The 20,623-nt window shown below is 43.8% G+C and overlaps 1 protein-coding gene and 1 long non-coding RNA gene across 4 annotated transcripts; one reads left to right on the top strand and one right to left on the bottom strand.

The window, feature by feature from the left end:
• Nucleotides 1-12,269: 12,269 nt before the first annotated feature.
• Nucleotides 12,270-13,395, bottom strand: LOC142655832 (uncharacterized). The gene is made up of 2 exons (XR_012849558.1): nucleotides 13,086-13,395; nucleotides 12,270-12,823 (listed from the first exon to the last, which is right to left on the bottom strand). It is a non-coding gene; the product is annotated as an uncharacterized LOC142655832 (long non-coding RNA).
• INTS15 (integrator complex subunit 15) lies at nucleotides 12,583-19,936 on the top strand. Of its 3 annotated transcripts, none has more exons than XM_075830437.1 (7): nucleotides 12,583-12,842; nucleotides 13,203-13,401; nucleotides 15,230-15,451; nucleotides 15,962-16,127; nucleotides 16,222-16,707; nucleotides 17,680-17,719; nucleotides 18,460-19,936. In XM_075830437.1, exons 2-7 carry the CDS (start codon nucleotides 13,207-13,209, stop codon nucleotides 18,794-18,796), a joined length of 1,446 nt encoding a protein of 481 aa, XP_075686552.1. In that variant the 5' UTR covers nucleotides 12,583-12,842; nucleotides 13,203-13,206; the 3' UTR covers nucleotides 18,797-19,936. The 3 variants fall into 3 exon arrangements, with proteins under 3 accessions (XP_075686552.1, XP_075686551.1, XP_075686553.1); XM_075830436.1 differs by having other exon boundaries at nucleotides 12,584-12,875; XM_075830438.1 differs by lacking the exon at nucleotides 12,583-12,842 and adding an exon at nucleotides 12,883-12,983.
• Nucleotides 19,937-20,623: the final 687 nt, after the last annotated feature.

Here is a 20,623-nt window from a genome sequence, read left to right as displayed (position 1 = left end):
TTAAGTCAATGCTTTTTGTAATAAGAATATAATGGTCTCCTTGCTTCTTGGATAGATACATTGGCATGTGTATACATGTACTAATATTACTGATTCATTACTTAGCGTATTCACACGGGTATTTACATAATTACTATACTCTGTCACCGCAATTATTGTACCCACTCAGCAAATGGAATGGCAACAATGCCAAACATATGCAACGTGAGACTATCTGGTTATGCAAAGCTGTACCTCGTATAAAAGGTACATTAATATTATTTTTCATGTTTCGAAATCAACACGCTGTATTAACCATTTATGTACAGGATTTTGAAGATAAAAAATAATAGACTATAAGATTACAACTCAGTACATAATCCATAATAGGATTACATTATTAGGAGGAGGGCCAGTGTCATATAACTGTAGTATTAATAGTAGGAGCACTAGAGTTAAACAAAATAACGGGAGAAGGACTGGAGATATGGGGAGCCCAATAAGAGGAAAAGTGAAGGAAATAAGTATTTGATCCCTTGCTGATTTTGTAAGTTTGCCCACCGTCAAAGACATGAACAGTCTAGAATTTTTAGGCTAGGTTAATTTTACTAGTGAGAGATAGATTATATTTTTTTTAAAAAACAGAAAATCACATTGTCAAAATTATATATATTTATTTGCATTGTGCACAGAGAAATAAGTATTTGATCCCTTTGGCAAACAAGACTTAATACTTGGTGGCAAAACCCTTGTTGGCCAGCACAGCAGTCAGACGTTTTTTGTAGTTGATGATGAGGTTTGCACACATGTTAGATGGAATTTTGGCCCACTCCTCTTTGCAGATCATCTGTAAATCATTACGATTTTGAGGCTGTCGCTTGGCAACTCGGATCTTCAGCTCCCTCCATAAGTTTTCGATGGGATTAAGGTCTGGAGACTGGCTAGGCCACTCCATGACCTTAATGTGCTTCTTTTTGAGCCACTCCTTTGTTGCCTTGGCTGTATGTTTCGGGTCATTGTCGTGCTGGAAGACCCAGCCACGAGCCATTTTTAATGTCCTGGTGGAGGGAAGGAGGTTGTCACTCTGGATTTGACGGTACATGGCTCCATCCATTCTCCCATTGTTGCGGTGAAGTAGTCCTGTGCCCTTAGCAGAGAAACACCCCCAAAACATAATGTTTCCACCACCATGTTTGACATTGGGGACGGTGTTCTTTGGGTCATAGGCAGCATTTCTCTTCCTCCAAACACGGCGAGTTGAGTTAATGCCAAAGAGCTCAATTTTAGTCTCATCTGACCACAGCACCTTCTCCCAATCACTCTCAGAATCATCCAGATGTTCATTTGCAAACTTCAGACGGGCCTGTACATGTGCCTTCTTGAGCAGGGGGACCTTGCGGGCACTGCAGGATTTTAATCCATTACAGCGTAATGTGTTACCAATGGTTTTCTTGGTGACTGTGGTCCCAGCTGCCTTGAGATCATTAACAAGTTCCCCTGTGTAGTTTTCGGCTGAGCTCTCACCTTTTTCAGGATCCAGGATACCCCACGAGGTGAGATTTTGCATGGAGCCCCAGATCGATGTCGATTGACAGTCATTTTGTATGTCTTCCATTTTCTTACTATTGCACCAACAGTTGTCTCCTTCTCACCCAGCGTCTTACTTATGGTTTTGTAGCCCATTCCAGCCTTGTGCAGGTCTATGATCTTGTCCCTGACATCCTTAGAAAGCTCTTTGGTCTTGCCCATGTTGTAGAGGTTAGAGTCAGGCTGATTCATTGAGTCTGTGGACAGGAGTCTTTTATACAGGTGACCATGTAAGAGCTGTCTATAATGCAGGCACCAAGTTGATTTGGAGCGTGTAACTGGTCTGGAGGAGGCTGAACTCTTAATGGTTGGTAGGGGATCAAATACTTATTTCTCTGTGCACAAGGCAAATAAATATATATCATTTTGACTGTGTGAGTTTCTTTTTTTTATATAATCTATCTCTCACTGGTAAAATTAACCTAGCCTAAAAATTCTAGACTGTTCATGACTTTGACAGTGGGCAAACTTACAAAATCAGCAAGGGATCAAATACTTATTTCCTTCACTGTATATATATGTATATATATATATATATATATATATATATATATATATATACATACATACACTAGATATACTCGAGGATAATTTTCTGTAATGTACAAATTGAGAGTACTGCAAGCAAATAACCAGTTATAGACAAATTAGAGTACTATAACAGTAATGATGTAATAACCAATATCAGAAAGGTATACAATAGTGAAATACTAGAAGGGATGATATACAAGTAATGTGAAGAGCAGGAATACAAGTAGACACAATGATGTATACTATGATAGGGGTACTACAGTTATACTACTGACAGTAAGGAAAATAGTAAGTACAAGTAGTAGTAGCAGTAGCGTGCGAGAAGACAAGTAACTAGTATGGTGCACCAATGTTATCAACTAGAATAGTACTAGAGGAGGAATAGCACCAGTTATATAGTCCACAGGGGAGCTTGAGAATGGCATATACCAATGATTGGATACATGGATATAAGGCTAACGTGTATCTCAGACAATACTATGAAACATATACAATCCTATCTCAGAAATAGATGCTGGAAGAGAAATAAAAATGAGAAAATCTCTGACTACGACTACAAAGATCACTACATTGTATAAAATGTATCCAGTAACTCAAGACGTGATAAGGATATATAAAGGGGATCATACTACAGGGTCCTTGGTACTAAGCTAAGAGGAAATGGTAAGGAAAGGAAAACCTTTGTTGAGATGGTGCGGTGATAATGATGATGCTCTTGTTGGGAGAAGGAAATCGAAAATCGTTGTTGGGTTGAAAAATAATAGAATCATTGAGGAGGCCAAAACCCATCCTGGGCTATGGGGCCAATGGAAGACGTTGAGATGTAAAGCACAGTAGTACGAGAGTATGGAGTGTACCAGTAATATTAGAGTAGATTTCCTCTAAGTAGAAGATGAAGCTATCAAATCATTTGAAGAGTTATAGAGGAGTCAGTATATTAAAAGTTTTGGCGTATTGGTGTGCTGGTGGAAATGTGCTAGCGCCAACAGTAAATAGTAAATAAAATGAGGGCGGCAGATGAAACTAAAAATTAGCTTTGAAAACTCTGTTAAATATTCAACAGGTCTGAGTACTCACTGGCAAGTGACTGATGAGTCTGGGAAACTTGGTCTGTTTTCCGGTGGGTCCGTCTGATTCTGCCAGATGATGATAGTCTTTCACAGAAATGTATCACTGGAGTTATTAGACAGCAAGTGATATAGTGTAAATCCTCCCACACAGACGGGTGACCCAACAAGCAATGCGGCTCCTCCCAAATTGAGTTTGTCTTGGTAGGAAAGGCAGTGACTGTCACACATGCAGAGGACTGGATTCAGGTGTCTATTGAGTCAATGTCCACAGAGATAAGACCATGCGGTGCGTGGGAACCCCATTCATATCATGCAATGCCAGGATTTATTACCCCAGTATGGGCACCACCATTTATAATGTAATCTAGTAATAAGTACTACCTGCCTTGGAGGATACAGTATCAAATTGAAGATGGCAAGAGAAAGCAACTTAATAGCCCTTACTTACAGATCAGCCATAAAATATGGGATATTATTAGGCAAAAAAGTTACTGTGGGACCCGTTTTTAGGGATTCAGATGGAAAAACACATCCTGATTCTGCCCCGATTTGATGGCATCATGTAGGAGGCCTGGATTGGGCATGACAATGCCAATCCATACTGTCGGCCTGGAGTCATAGCGAATCCTGGCAGGGTAGAGATGTCTGACCTTTTATAATTCATGGTGAGACACAGCTTTTATAAACGACACCTCATAAATTCAATGTTCTACTTTTGTGGATTTAGGTCAATTCGTCTGTTTTGTTGCGGCAGACGTTTTTACAAAAGTGACAATGCAAAGTGCTGAAGAAGCAGCAGAATTCTTAAAGGGGTTGTCTCAAGAGGACAACCCCTGTCCATACACCCTATTAGGACCTCAAGACCTCCCTCTATGAGCCATAATGGAGCGACGCTACATCTGAATAGCAGCCATGTAATACTAAATCTCCCTTACAGCAGCCACCGCTTCCGCCAGCAATATCCGCCATTTCGCCGTGGCAACTACAAACTGAAAGGGGATGTCTCTGATGTCTCTTGAACCATAACATTTCATCAGATCATCATTAACTGCTTAGCAACAGACTACAAACTGCCAATTTAATAAATTACAGTGAATGCTGCTGACAACGTAGCAGTTTGTAGTCTGTTGCTAAGGAGCAAATGAGGATCAACCGACAGAATTTGAAAGGCTGCAAATCTCAGCAAGAATGAACCTTTGCTTTACCTAAATAGCAAAATATATGGATTATAGAGATAATGATGAAAGGATAATTATGCAGTGTCACAGCTCTTGTAAAATATATTAGTGTATGAAAACTAGGACTCATAAACATTTGTATCATCAGATTACATCAGAGTTCTATACGTAAGATTTACAGAGCTCCTGTCTTCTTAACTTTGCAAGGGGATGGAGGAGGGGTAATGTACACAGTAACCATGAGAAGAAAAATGAATAGTTCTTCATGAGTCCTGTCATCAAGATGAACCCCTTTAAATTAGAGTGTTACGTCCAGCGGGTGGTGGACCCACTCGGATACTCCACCGGTTTGGCTTGGGGCCACCTCTAAGGGCATTATCTAAGTAGCCTCCCCCATCTTCACCCTTTAACCCCCTTATGGGCATCTGGTCTTTGCTGTGGGGAGGCTACCAGGTCGCTACTTCCTGAGGTGGTCCCGATGGAGTAGCTGCTGGTCCAGCAGACCAGGTACAGGCACTGGCAGATGGTTCCTTGATGGATGGAAGCTTCAGGCTTGTCACCGACAGTTGGCAGCAGACTGGCAGCGGGCAGCTGGATGGAAGCTGGTAGCGAATAGCTGGATACAAGCTGGTAGCTGATAACTGTATACAGGCTGGTAGCGGATAACTGTATACATGCTGACAAAAGATAGCATCAGCAGACTGTAATCAGATGCACACAAGTACCTTTGCAGGATACAAGTAGGTTCCAATGTTGCTCACGCATCAGATGGATTGTGGAGGTGCCTTAAATAGTCCTGGGGCAACAGGGATTGGATATGGGATTTCTGAATTATGCGCACAGTGGCCCACTTAAGAGGCGTCCAGAGTGCACGTGCTTCCACTGGGGACATGCGGCCGCAAGACAGGAGAACACATCAGACGCTGCCGACCTGGACAGGGGGCAGGGCCAGGTTGCCGGCAGGGAAGGTACAAGACTTGGCGGCGGGGGACCCACCGCTAGCAGGAGTGGAACCCGTTGCCGGCGTTAAAAAGAGCATCTATTAGATATCCTAGCAATAGCACCCACTGGATGCCGCCTTCCCCAGACTCCAAATTGGATTCCAAAAAGAGGTGCATGCGGTATACAAAATAGCAATATCCACCAATGTTTGGCCCCCCTATCTGGATTTTAGGATAAGGCCATCCTGGAAAAAGTGTTAAGAAAAAAAATATAGATTTTGATTATACATCATAGCTAAAAATTAAATAAATAAATAAAGCGGATCTGTCACTGCAATAAAACTACATTCATTAATGAAGTATGCCTTGCCATGGGAGCTTCTACTTCTTTCATGGATGCCGACCCTGGTCCGGACATTCTCACCTTTACCTGCACTCAATGCCAATGACTAACATCTTAAAGGGATTGTCCACTTTGGACTAACCCTTTTTGATACAACATTCCCCTAATGATGCGTTGGTCACATGGTGTCCTGCTGCTGGGACCCCAGTGATCAGCTGTAATTTGCAGGAAAACCTGGCAGCAAGAGGTCAACTCCCCTACAGCGCCACCACAGGAGAAATTAAGCATTATAGATTTCCCACTGCCTGTGTAATGTTGAGTCCTCCAGAGCAAGAGACGCTCTTTGTAGCTGCTCTCCTCTCTAATAGGGTATATAAAAATGATGTTTCTAAACCAGACTACCACTTTAAGTCAATCTTTAAAGGTGTATCCTTTTTGCTTCAGTTTATGTGTTTTAGGTCGTAATGGCTGAAACGTCTGCAGTCACTAAGGAGTTAATAATGCTAATCTAGCGCGGATAACAGCAAGTCATAGAGTATTCATGTTTCCAAGCATGCAAATACGATCCATGTAAACAAACCCTAGAGAGCTTCTGTATTATTCTAAGTATGGGCACAACACCCATTACTACTTCCTGGCACTTACCATACCTATGAGCGTATTTATACACAGGACAGGATTGGGTCATCACCGTCAGATCACAACATCAGCTCGTGGCTATTAATCATTGTTGATCGGCGTAGCTGTTCCTAAACACCCCCCACCCAGATCTGTGGTTTGGGGCACACCTGTATAGGACAATGCACTTGCAGACAGATAGATAGACATGTTACTAGTATGACAAGTATGACACATTATGTTTGTATGATATGGCAGCTCTAATGACGGCTGGAATCTGGGCAGCATCGCCCCACAACTGCTCAATACGCCCATATACTCACTGACAACCAATGTTGTTACATCACTAGTAATTATGGGGGGAAAAGACAGCAATGCTCAATCCTTCACTCTGACAATCCCTTTTATCAATACCATTTAACATTTTTATTACTGTTCCTGTCCTCACTGGGACTCATAATGTCATTTCCTTATGTCAGGTGCTTGGGTAGAAACACATTAGGGCCAATTTAATTGAAGGCCAGTTCATAAAGCAGAGTACCCGGAGGAAATCCTTACAAACATGGAAGAACATACAAACCCCATTCAGATGTTGTCTCTGGTTGGGTTCAAACACAGGACCCTGGTGCTGAAAGATAACCAGGGACATACATAGGAAAATAAAGATTGTGCCCCCTTGCTGGCACCAGTTCATGATGTAATATGCTATCATTCCGGAAAAGATGTGCCTGTCATCCTCCATGCCATTCCTTGAAGGACAGATTGGGGCATGACCCTATGGCCATTTCTCCATTTTCTCCACAAAGTCTATGTGACAGGGAATAGGACTAGCCTGAGATAGTCCCCCTTTCTTCTAAGGCTGGATTCACACGAGCATGTTCGGTCCGTAAAGGACAGAACGTATTTCGACCGCAAGTCCCGGACCGAACACACTGCAGGGAGCCGAGCTCCTAGCATCATAGTTATGTACGACGCTAGGAGTCCCTGCCTTGCTGCAGGACAACTGTCCCGTACTGTAATCATGTTTTCAGTACGGGACAGTAGTTCCACGGAGAGGCAGGGACTCCTAGCGTCGCACATAACTACGATGCTAGGAGCCCGGCTCCCTGCAGTGTGTTCGGTCCGGGACTTGCGGCCGAAATACGTTCCGTCCTTTACGGACCGAACATGCTCGTGTGAATCCAGACTTATAGGTCATCCAAATCCAAGTGTTGCGTCTGCTATATTTGCTGGAAGACGTCATCGATGGGGAGGAACCACCTCATAGGAACCGCCGTGCTATAGGACTATAGGAAGTACAGAGATTGTAGTCACGATACTTCAGGGGGCCCATAAACCCACTGCCAAATAAAAGAACAGCAGAGCTAACAGTGTGATAGGTTTTTATGCTAATATTGGTGTAGTTGCACTATATGGAGCTATCTCAGTGTCCTCTACAGTGTAAAATAATCACGTATTTCAGAACTTAGAATCATTGCTGGTTCGGTGTTCGGCCCAGTTTGTGTAGGGGACTAAAAACTTCACACCAGGCCTTTGCTTACAAGATACTACACAGGGGTCGCACCGTCTAGTTCTTATATCTGGAGCTCGAGGCTTCATAATCATTTTCTGTGCTGGGTCCAATAAACCCCCATCGGACACTGAGTAGACGTCATTATCTTCAAAAATGTGTGGTTGCCGGTGCACCAAGAGACATCTTTAATATTCCTCAATCATTTTTATTGAAACAAAATAAGTACAAAACACGAAAGTGGCATAAAAGTAACATGGATTTATCGACAGTAACATTTGCAGATGATTGTCTAGACAAAAATGTAAATAATCACATTTGTTCAATCACAGAATTATTGTCAGATATGACTCAAAAAGAACCGGATCAGAACAGCGGTTCTGTAGAAATGTAACTTCAAATAGCAAAAAGGTATTGAGTGAAATTGAGGCCAAATATGAACGATAGAACGTACACGTGTTTAAAGCATCATGGAAAGGAGAGTAATGCTGGTCTGACATTGCATATAGCTGTTCCTCCTGACCCCCCTCCATACACAATGTTCTTAATAGGGAGAAGGAGTAAAGCCGCTGCAAGACCCCTTCGTTTATCTCCTTGCAAACAAAAATATTGGATAAATTGGATTATTTGCCCAACCCTCCCGTACCCTGACATCTTCCATCGGGGGAGCGTCGGGGCACCGCCATACACATGTATGTCAGCTGAACCAGACGGTTTTGGGCGACCATCTAATGTGTCTGGCAATGTCCCGACTCTCCCCTGCTGGCAGGTGTCGGGGGAGAGAAGGGTCGGGCATGTTGAAATCCATCATGCACGAGCCATTTGTTTGGAAGGAGATAAGCGGAGTCTGGCAGCAGCTTTACTCCTCCCTATTGGGAACGCATTCACGCTCGGCCGAGCTGAGCGTGCATGCGTATGTGGGAGTTTTTAGGAAAAGCTGTCAGCTTTCTGAAATGTTGTAAACCTACAAAAGAACCTCAAACAGCAGAACAAGGGAGTCCCCATTATATCATAGAACAACCTTCCCTTGGTTGAACTTGATGGACATGTGTCTTTTTTCAGCCGTACTAACTATGTAACTATGTAACTATGTAACCTACAAGCACAAAAAGCACAGGGGACATAACACCCAAAATAAATAGAAGAAATATGCATCTACCACGTGTCAGAAAATAGAAATCTTTATTAATAATTAATAACACTACATGGTATCACATAAATATACAGATGAAAAAATGTAGACAAGGTCATATACGAAGAGCAGCATCAGTGGTATAGCTGTAATAATACCCAGAGGTAAACAGAACAACCCATCTCAAACCAAGTGTCCCATACTCAAGATCCCCTTGAAATTCAAAGCATGACTGTTTAAGCAACAATGGCCAGAGAGTCAAATATAAACCTTATAGGTATATATAGAAGATGATAAATATACATCAAATATGACCCCAAAACAGCAATGAAAATGATGAGATAGAATGTAAGCTGAAAAGAGTCATCAACAAAATATTATTATAAATAAACTGTACCTAAAGACATGGTGGAGGGAGGAGGGCACGTAGGGAGATGTGGCACAAAAAACGCCTCGACGCGCGTTTCGCCCAAGACCGGCTTAGTCAGGATGCTGCTCTTCGTATATGACCTTGTCTAGCTTTCTGAAATGGCCAACCCAAGAGTATGTTGGGGTCTTTGGGTACAATACAACCAAACAGGCTCTGAAGGACAAAAACTTAGCTCCAAAAAATGGTTAAGTTAGGACAGGAAGACCAAGTGTGAAGAACATGCCCTACTGAGGGACTTCCGCAAAAGTATGTAGCAGGATAACATCTCCAATTTCCTCAAGATCATTGATAAAACAATATGACAGAAATATAGTCTTGTATGGTACCCGTCAGAAGGCCGTCTCTGTGGACCGGCATTGATATTTCACTTACTGGGTAAACACTTTCTAGGTAATGACTTTAGAAAATATGACGTCACGTGAATTCCACACTATGTCAATAGCAAGAGTTGTGAAATCAATAAAGGGGACTGCTCAGGAATGTGATGGATTTCTGTAGTTAATATAATATTTTATAATATAGAGACAGTAGGATTTCTATGCTGCCGGACTGTATGAGACAAGATATTTCAGGGCATGTTGCATTACGGCAGGGCAAAACATTAAAGGAGAACTCCGACATGGAAAAAGGAAGTGCTCTACTGGGCCCCTTACCCTTTAATGCCACTTTAAAATGAAAATCAGTAAGAGCCACCATATTGTTGTCTCTCTTGCTCTGGAGCAGACCTACTGGTGGTACATATTTGGATTTGGATGAGTCATCTGATTCCTTTATGAATAATTACTCTGGGTAGTTTCATTCTTACTAGTTTCCCTTTACGATTCCTGATTATCAGGTTGGTTTCTGCCCAGTCAACACAATATGGAGAAGTCATCATCATCATCATCATCACTTGTCTCCCTCAGTTTCTGCTACTTTATCTTTCTTCGTATTCAGGGGGTGTACATAGAGTGATCTGGGCATTAATGGTCATGGGCTCCTTGCCAACCACCAAAGTTATAATACACTTGACCTGGGTTAAAAGGGGGTGTCCCACCACAGCCCTTTTTTACTTTTTACTTTTTGGACTTTGGGACCCCCACTATTACTAAGAATGGGGGCCACCAAATGATTAAACCACAGAGTTGCCCGTTATTATGTAGCCACATAAAAAACTTATGTAGTGGTCATAAACACCTGTAAGAAGGTACTTGGCTATTTCCATTGCTACCAATTGGGCATGTGTAACAAGCTCTCTGGGAACTGGTTGGGACAGGGACATGGGGTCCTTCTACATTGGTAATAGTGGGGGTCCAAGACGTCTGAGTTAAAGGGGTTTTCCCATTATTAGAAATTGATGCCCTATCCACAGGACAGGCCACCAATATCTGATTGGTTCGGTGTCCGATTCTCGGCACCGCCACTGAACAGCTGTTTTAAAGGGGTCTCTGCGCTCATGCGAGCGCTGCTTCCCTTTCATTCTTACCTGCTTCTACTGTAAATCGCGGATACACTTCAGGATAGGCCATCAATAGCTGATGGGTTAGAGTCCAACTCCCGGGACCTCTGCCAATCAGCTGATTTAAAGGGGCCGCAGCGCTCGTTCCATTTCTTCTTGCTCACTGTAAATCTTAAACGCGCATTTAGTGGCGATTCACAGGTATTGCAGCCTTTTCTCCCATTGATGTGGGGTCCCGGGAGTTGGACCCTGACCCATCAGCTATTGATGGCCCATCCTGAGGATAGGCCATCAATTTTTATTGGCTGGAAAACCCCTTTAAACTGGACATACATTTTGTTATTTCAGACTATTTTCTGAGCAACTAGACGTTCATAGTTGCTCTGTGAAGGTTGTCGTCTTGGGTGACAATGCGATAAGTTAAAACGACAATTCGGACAAAACGATCGTTGGATCTCTGCCGCGATCTGTGGCCTGGCCTGGTCTTCTATTGATGGGATGCAGCTCTGTCGTTCGGCATGAACAACTTTTGAACCATAGCACTAGGTAACGACCAAAAAACCCTAACATGGAGGATCAAGTTTTTTTTCGTTCAGATATCTGCTATCGGTCGCCATCTGTCAAACTCGATCGTGTTGGCAGAAAGTTGGCAAAAAATGTTCTAAATCAAATTTTTTGCCTGTCCAAAATATCCAGTGTATGGCCGCCTTAAGGCTACGTTCACACGCTTAGAAAAAAACGTCTGAAAATATGGAGCAGTTTTCAAGGGAAAACAGCTCCTGATTTTCAGCCGTTTTTTAATCAAACTCGTGTTTTTCGCTGCTTTTTTTATAGCCGTTTTTTAAGCTGTTTTTCTATAGAGTCAATGAAAAACAACTCCAAAAACGGCTCAAGAAGTGACATGCACTTTTTCGCAGTTTTGTTTTTTTACGGCTGCGTAAATAAAATGGCCCGTCGGAACAGAAAGACGTTTTTCCCATTGCAATCAATGGACTGATGTATGGAGGAGTTCTGCTTATGATTTTTCGGCCGTTTACGGCCCAAAAAACGGCAGAAAATAAGCCGTGTTAACATACACTAAGGCTTCCTACACACACACACACACACACACACACACTTATGTGTCTTTTTTTTAGGGTGCCGCTTTTTTTCGGCAGAGATTTTTCACTAAATAGTACTGCGTTTAATAGTTCCCAATTCAACTCGTTACCATCTGCCCACAGCAATTTTTTTTGCCGCAAAAAACATACAAAAATGCCACAGAAACATCCTGTTTTTCCTAAAAACGCTATATGTGAAGGTACCCTAATATCTGTTTTTAGAAAAGGCAAATGTAACTACTTATGCAGGAATATATCGCTGCATATCTAACCACATTACCATTCTGAGCTCCGGAAAAGCTGGGTTACCACCCATTGTGAGCTGTTTTGGTGCTCATATCACCCAGCTTTCCCAGAAACCGATGTAATTATACAATGGCTGAACAGCAACGATGAAAAATGACACAGCATGGACTTATATTAATTTTAATGGTGTTGTTTTCTGATTTTAGAGAGAAATGCACCCTGCGGCAGATTTATCAAAACTGTCTGGGTTTCCTATAGCAACCAATCACAGCAAAGCTTTCTTTTTCCACGCAGGTTAAGAAATGAAAGCTGCGCTGTGATTGGTTGCTAAGAGCAACCAGGACAGTTTAACTGTTAGTCCGTTTTACACATAGAAAAGACTGAAACGGTCACAACTGAAAATGAACACATTTCTGCAGTAGATATTTTATATATTTGAGTCGCCTTCACTAATACAATGGCAAGGCAGTGATAGAGACGCCGCTAAGTACTTTCCAGGCTAGACAGAGACCGTCTGCTCCGCATAGTGTTATTGTCCGCCGTTTCCCGTCAAATAAAGTTTTATAAATTGGATCAGAAAAAAAAAAAGTAAAAAAAGCCCCACACGTTGCTGTCTTTCGATGGCGAGGCTTGGATGTAAACACGCCCATTCCTCTCTACGGTGGCCGGGAGGGATATAGTTTGGGCCTCTGCGGCCCCCGTTGCTGCCGTGTGTGGTTCCTGTAAAGCAAGGGAAACGGTAATAGGAAGAGCGTGATCAGAGAGGGAAACGGTAATAGGACATCAGGGCAGATCAATAAAAAGATATAGAAATATTGTGCCCAGGAGGGGTAACCTAACTCAACGGGGGCAGCCATGTAACGGACTTAGCAGAAATTCGGTAATTTCAATATCTCTGCACTCCTGTAATGATAAATAGTATCATGGCTTTACAGATTTTTTTATGTAATTGATATGGGAGGGGCAGCCTGTGACACATTACCAGTTGTGGACTACAAGTCCCATCATGCTTGGCCTTGTTCTTCAGTTGATGATGAGTTCCTCAGCTGACTCTACAGTCCGTTTATTTAAAGGCAAAGTATCTGTTTTCTTCCCACAGGGGCATGATGAGTGACATACGCCATTCTCTCCTGCGGCGGGATGCTCTAAGTGCAGCCAAGGAGTTGCTTTACCACCTGGATATCTATTTTAGCAGTCAACTCCAGAATGCGCCTGTGCCAATGGTGGAAAAGGGGCCAATCGAGTTACTAGAAGAATTTGTCTTCCAAGTTCCCAGGGATCGGGGATCCCACAGTAAGGTGACTGCACCTTTAAGTGTTCCTGTCCACTTGCATGAAGTTTTGTTCCCACACCAACAATTTGCATGTCTATAGTGACCTCGAAATTACCTGATAATTACGTCTATGGCCAGCTTAAAGGGCTTGTCCATAATTAGAATAAAGGATCTGCTTCTTTTTTCTCCAGAAATAGCGTTACTCTCGTTCGTGGTCCACGTCCGGTATTGCAGATCGTCCTCCTTCAAGTGTAGTGCTTTTCTGCAACAAAAAAAAAAGCCCCCAAAAATCTGCCCCTTTTTTATTCCTGATTTTGTCAGCCCCTTTAAAGAGGCTCTGTCACCAGATTTTGCAACCCCCATCTGCTATTGCAGCAGATAGGCGCTGCAATGTAGATTACAGTAACGTTTTTATTTTTAAAAAAACGAGCATTTTTGGCCAAGTTATGACCATTTTTGTATTTATGCAAATGAGGCTTGCAAAAGTCCAACTGGGCGTGTATTATGTGCGTACATCGGGGCGTTTTTACTACTTTTACTAGCTGGGCGTTCTGACGAGAAGTATCATCCACTTCTCTTCAGAACGCCCAGCTTCTGGCAGATCACACTGTGACGTCACTCACAGGTCCTGCATCGTGTCGGACGAGCGAGGACACATCGGCACCAGAGACTACAGTTGATTCTGCAGCAGCATCAGCGTTTGCAGGTAAGTAGCTACATCGACTTACCTGCAAACGCCGATGCTGCTGCAGAATCAACTGTAGCCTCTGGTGCCCATGTGTCCTCGCTCGTCCGACACGATGCAGGACCTAGGCCAGGAAGTGGGTGACGTCACAGCGTGATCTCTCGAGAACACGCTGTGTCTGCACTGCCAGAAGCTGGGCGTTCTGAAGAGAAGTGGATGATACTTCTCGTCAGAACGCCCAGCTAGTAAAAGTAGTAAACACGCCCCGATGTAAGCACATAATACACGCCCACTTGGACTTTTGCAAGCCTCATTTGCATAAATACAAAAATGGTCATAACTTGGCCAAAAATGCTCGTTTTTTAAAAATAAAAACGTTACTGTAATCTACATTGCAGCGCCTATCTGCTGCAATAGCAGATAGGGGTTGCAAAATCTGGTGACAGAGCCTCTTTAAGCTGCATGCTATGAAACGGTCTCTCAAGTAAAACTACTATGTTTGTCCTGTCATCACGTGATGTAAGACAAGCTGACCTCACTCCCTTAGGCTCTGTGCCCATCACCTTTTTGGTTTATCGTATACGCCAGCAAAAAGCTCCCGACATATACGTTAAACGTAGGCTTGGACGGATGCCTTAACAATTGTGTCCGTTAAACGTATACGTCATAACCCTGTTCATGACGTATACGTTAACAGATACCATTATATTCTATGGGCGACGGATTCCACTATTAGGCATCCGTTTTAGCATATGTCGCGCATTGACTATAATGGTATCAGTTTAACGTATACGTCATAAAAGTCTATCGAAAAGCCTGAGGTGTACGTTAAACAGATGATTGTGACGTATTCCATACAATGGCATACGTCACCCATAGGCTCCCACGTTAAAAAGTATACAGCGCGGTTTATTTTTTTGGGTAATCCCTCGGAATCTAAAACACTGCTCGCTGCGGATGATGCTAAGTGAGACCGTACCCGAAGTGTCCCAAAAAATGGTGAAATCCAGGGGTGAGCGAATTAAGGATCACCCCATGAGCCAGTTGGAATTTCTATTAGTAGCCAGGCAATAAGAAGCTTCATAGACTTCAATAGAAACAACTCAAAAAGTTAGAAGTCAACAACAAATACACTTTGACACTGTGCTTATTTTTTTCCCCCCTTCAGCGACTCACCGCCATGCAAGAGCTGCAGCTGCTGGACATTCTGTGCAATTACTTCCAAGACCAAACCAAGGAGCCGGTCCGCCAGGTCATCTTCTCCTCGCTGTTCAGCCCGCAGGGCAATAAAGCAGATGAGCAGCGCATGGCACTTCTGGGCAAGCTGACGTCCATGGCAGTGGCAGTATGCAGGGTGCCAGTGCTGGAATGTGCGGCATCGTGGCTCCAGGTAAAAAGCAGTTATATGGGTTAGTTGTAAAGCACCATCCGTAATTGCGGACCGTAATACGGTCCGCAATTACAGACCCATTCAGTTCTATTAGCCGCGGACACCTTTCCGTATCTCTGTTTCAATATGTCAAACAGTTGAGACATCAGAAAATATATGTGTATAACAGTTCTACTCGCAGGTAGAAGTAAATACCTTTCCGTATAGATACCTTTCCGTATCTCAACGGGCACGGCCGTGTGCATGGGGCCTAAGTGAAAACCTTATGAGCCTAGAGTTCCCCTTTAAGAAGGAAGAAGCATATTCTTTTCCATTGACTGTGACAAGTGTTACATGAGGGCCATTAAAACAAATGCAAACGCACTTTGGCCTCCAGATCTAGAGTTTCAGTTGCTTACAGTTTTCAATATCTCTACTTGCTGTCAGTGAGTGCAAACAACTTTTGCCGTTTTTTATTTTGCATTGGCTTACAATTCTGTTTCCATCATTCTATTGCTCCTTCCGATACAGCGCACTCCTGACGTGTATTGTGTACGTTTGGCCAAGACTCTGGTAGGCGACTACTGTGGCTTAGTTCCAGGCTCCATCCAGACCCTTAAGCAGATCTTTAATGTCAGCCCACGCTTTTGTTGCCAGTTCATCACTGCGGTCGCTGCGCTGTATGACATGTCTACTGGTAAGAGGAAATGTCCTATCTAGCTTAATGTCTATGTTCAGTTCACATAAAATGATGGATAAACCTCCACTAACCACCTTGTCTACTATTTCAGAGGAGCTCATCCCCCCTCATCATCTCCTGGAAATGATTGTATCCTGGGTTTTCGAGGATCCGCGTCTTATTCTGATCACTTTCCTTAACACCCCTATTTCGGCCAACCTGCCTATTGGTTTCTTGGACTTCTCCCCATTGATGGGTTTGGTGCGGTGGTGTGTTATAGCCCCTCTGGCCTACAGACGCAAGCAAAAGGCTGCTGGTGGTGGTCCTATTGGAGAGGATCAGAACCTTTACTCTAAGCTACATTTGAGTGTACTGCAAGGCCTCATGGTCCTTCAGACTCACCTGACAGAAAAAAGTTTGTATGGGCGCTTAGCACTTATCTTGTTTGAGCAGCTGGTACCTCTAGTTGAAGAGCTGGGACAACTCTGCGAGGAACTTAACCCACTGAACGCTGAGCAAGAGATGGAGCTGGCATTAGATCGGCTGGCACAAGCATTACAAGTGTCCATGGCGACCGGAGCATTACTTTGTACCCGGGGTAAGTTGGGTCTCATATATCTGGTGCCCATAAAGCAAGGGTTACCTGGCAGAGTGTTGGAATTGCACTATTGCCTGCATTGTTTCGCATTGTAAGCATTGGTGCCACCATGCAACTACCACTACCACAGCAGAAATCTTAGGCCCTGTTCACATATGCACTGGAGACTCCGTTAGGGTCCTCCATAGCAGATTCCACAAAAAAATACTGGTAACAATAGCTCCGCTATTGTTTCCGGTAAAACTACGGAAACCCGACGGAACCCATTAGAGTCAATAGGGTGTGTCGGGCGCCGGTTGTCTCCGTTGTTCAATGGAACCTGCGCTTCTGGCATTTTCGTTCTGCTCCTCTGACGAGGCAGAACAACTGAATGCGAACGCAGATGTGAACAGAGCCTAAGTCCTAAGAGGGTTCCAATACATGTCCATACAATGAATCAATCAGGTCTATCATTTTACCAGTTTATAATTGGCCTTGTCATCGTAGGGATTGACGATTGTTTTGCCATTGTCTTCTATTGCTATACAGTTGATGGACGTTTAGAGCAAACCTTTAGGACAATGTATTGATAAGGCCACCAGCCACTCCTGTAATGCGGTTTTCCAGGTTGGGAAGTCCGTATTTAATTGATGTTACTGTGATATAACTAGTTAAATTTGCAGATGCTATTATTACAAAAAGTTTGCACGCCACTATTTTATTGCAGAATTTTGCAGCCATTTTTTGTGTATTTATGAAAGATATGGATAAAACAGAGATGTGCGAATACAGCCTAATACTGCAGAAACTATATGGGGCAAGTAACCCAATTCTATAGGGTGTGTGAGTTCAAAATGACCTTCGTTCTAACTGGAAATGAAGGTGTTAAAATCTTAAAACTCAAAAGCTGATTTGACCCAGTATATGTTCTACTAGATCATTTGTGTGACCTCAAGTCTTAACATTTTATTACTTATTTTCATTCCCTTTCAGATGACCTGAGAAACCTCTGCTCGAGGCTCCCCCATAATAAGTGAGTGCTTTATGGTGTCCTTTGACTTCAGTGATTGATGGAAATGCAAGGACTTTATTGCTGCGACATAAAGGGGTTTTCCCACAAAGTGCATGTATCCCCTATCCACAGGATAGGAGACACGTGTGATCGTTTGGGGGTCCGACCGCTAGGACCGACAGTCTCCCGAAGTGCAACATGAGAATGCATACTCGGCCAGTGCTCGATTCATTTATATGGGACTTCCGGGACCGCTGTTTCCAGCAACTCCATAGAAGAGAATGGAGCGCTGGCCGAGGATACATTCTCATGGAGCACTTCGGGGGACTGTCGGTCCCAGTTCTTCTCAGCGCCGGGGGTCCCAGAGCTCCTTTCCCCATCGATCACACATGTATCCCCTATCCTGTGGATAGAGATACAGAAGTTTGTGGGACAACCCCTTTAACTTCTTGGCTGGTTTTCTACTGGTGTCTATAGACTACTCAAAATGGGAAATTGGCTATTGAGTGGTCACACTGGCTCCCATAGTAGACCGTATTTTGTCCATCCATGGTATACAAGTCTGTAGGGATTCCACCTATCAGGAAAACGGTGCTGTGCCCTTCTATGTATTGCAGAACGCGGCCCTAACAAGCAGGACATTCAGGAGGTAGCTGGACGCACACTTATATTTGTATATGTTCCTATTCATTTATATATGTACATTTATTCTGTAAAATGCTCATATAACTCCCAATGATTATTTTTTTTTTCCCTTCCAGCTTAATGCAATTGGTGGTGTCCGGTCCTGTGCAGCCGCAGCCTACTCATCCGACGTTGACTCCTGCATACTACCCTCACATTCATACGCCACCTCTGGGTTACCCCACACTCCCTACTCATGCTGCTCTTCCTGCCCACACATCGCTGCCTGCGCATGCAGCCCTTTCGACTCATACTGCTCTACCTGGTCATGCAGCGTTGCCCGCTCACGCAGCACTCCCTGCACATGTTGCCCTTCCTACCCATGCAACACTGCCTACACACCCTGCTCTACCAGGACATCCGGTGCAGACGTTCATGCCTGGCATGACCTTTCCTTTTCGGCCAATGCGTTGATTTACCTCTACAATATTAAAGAAGGACTCATTGTTATAGAGAACATGGAGATGCTTCAGGGATGAGCTGACCTTCAATGTCCCAGGATAACAGGATAGCATCACACAGAGAGGGAATCCGGGCTGCCGTGTTACAGTAGGGCAGGGCCGGTATTGGTTACATTTATTAGATCACTCTTTGGACTGTAATGAGAGTATCAATATTATTCACATTTTGTATATAGGGGGAAAAAAATGGAGGAGACCTTATTCTCATAGAGCAGTGGTTGGCGCTCCTGTCTGGGCATGCTGAGAGTTGTAGTTACACAACAGCTGAAGAGCTACAGGTTGCAGACCACTGTCCTAGCGTTTGATCCATCAGAAACTTTATAAGCCGTGCTGTTTCCTCGTTTAGCTTCTGACACTACTAGAATATTAGCCATAGCGATACCCAGTTTGGGCAAAAGCTATGCAGACGGATATGCCGCTAGTTTGGCTTGGCTATGTTCACACGTAACTGAATTGCTGCGGATTCAATGGGGAAGAAGAGATCCAGCAGCGAATGCTATAGTGAATTGTGCGGTGCAGTAAGTCCAAAATAAGTTTATAATAAAAAAACGCTAAACTCGCCTCCCCTTGGCAACGCTGCTCTGTACCTCCTTCAATAGCGTATCGTGTCGGTATGTGACCGCCGCAGCGATGTCATTGCTGAAGGCCAGGTGTACAGAGGCCGGCGTGGGAGTGAGGAAGTGTCGCCAGGGGAGGTCCGTATAGCGTTTTGTTCAGTTGTTTTTTATTTTTTTGCGCTCGGCTGTTCTCTGCAGGGAAGTCCACACCAACTTGTGTGCTGATTTTGTTGCAGTTAACGGTCGAGCGGAAAATAAAACGCTATACTGACGTCCCATGGCCTGGATCCGCTTCTGCGGATTCCCCTATTGCTTTCTGTGGGTTTGCCGCAGACATTTTTTGCAGCAAATCCGCTTCATGTGAACGTAACCTTTGACAGACTTGACTGCGCTATCTTCTTTGTTCTGTGGGGTGAGGCGGGAGCTATCATAGGAGATCGCATAGCCATAACATATAAATGCTTCTTCTCAAGATCCAGTTTCAGTTCTTTTTTTAAGTAAGGAAATAAAATTTGTAACTATCGGGTACACAGTGACGAGTCCTCCCCTGCTGCTTGTCTCTTTACACCAGGCGTCTTTCTGATAGGGCCGATATCCACCTGATCTACAATCTAAAGCCAGTACCTACCACTGTATCATGGCCACATTTAACGTCTGTATTACGGCTGTCAATTTCTGGTTCTTCTGGAAGCTGACTCACCATAGGAGACTAATGTTCATCAGATGCCATAGGTTTTATTCCGAGCCCTCATGTCTTTGAACATAGGTATTGATTTGCTGCTCACTTGCTGTGACTGCCTGAAATTTTAACGCCGTGTGGCGGTCAGAGCCATGCTGGGATTTGTACTTTTGCAACAGGTTATGGACCACTTTATTAGAGTGTATATTGCTTGCAGTGGCCTGGGCAAGTGCCGTGGCCCACTCGGCCGCTTTACTCTGCCCAGCTTCAATCTCTCTTTACTGGAGGATCCTCTAATGGGCCAAGCTGCCGAAATGCATCGGTAAGCTTTGCTTACTAATGCAGATCAGACGCTGCTCCGCTGCGCACCCATGCAAGGGACGTCAGCATCCTGACGCAGGTGACTTAATCACGTCAGTGTGACGTGATTGTCACTGCATGGTCAAAGAAAGAAAGAAGACCCAGGAGTGACAGCACCCATCAGCTCAACGTTGGAATGGGTAAGGAGAAGTTGTTTTTGTATTGGCGAAAAGGGGGCCTAAAT

Source organism: Rhinoderma darwinii, chromosome 6 (assembly GCF_050947455.1).
Source record: "Rhinoderma darwinii isolate aRhiDar2 chromosome 6, aRhiDar2.hap1, whole genome shotgun sequence".
Classification (NCBI taxonomy): Eukaryota; Metazoa; Chordata; class Amphibia; order Anura; family Rhinodermatidae; genus Rhinoderma; species Rhinoderma darwinii.
Note: the sequence above shows the minus strand (reverse complement) of the source record. Positions and strands in the feature narration are given on the sequence as shown.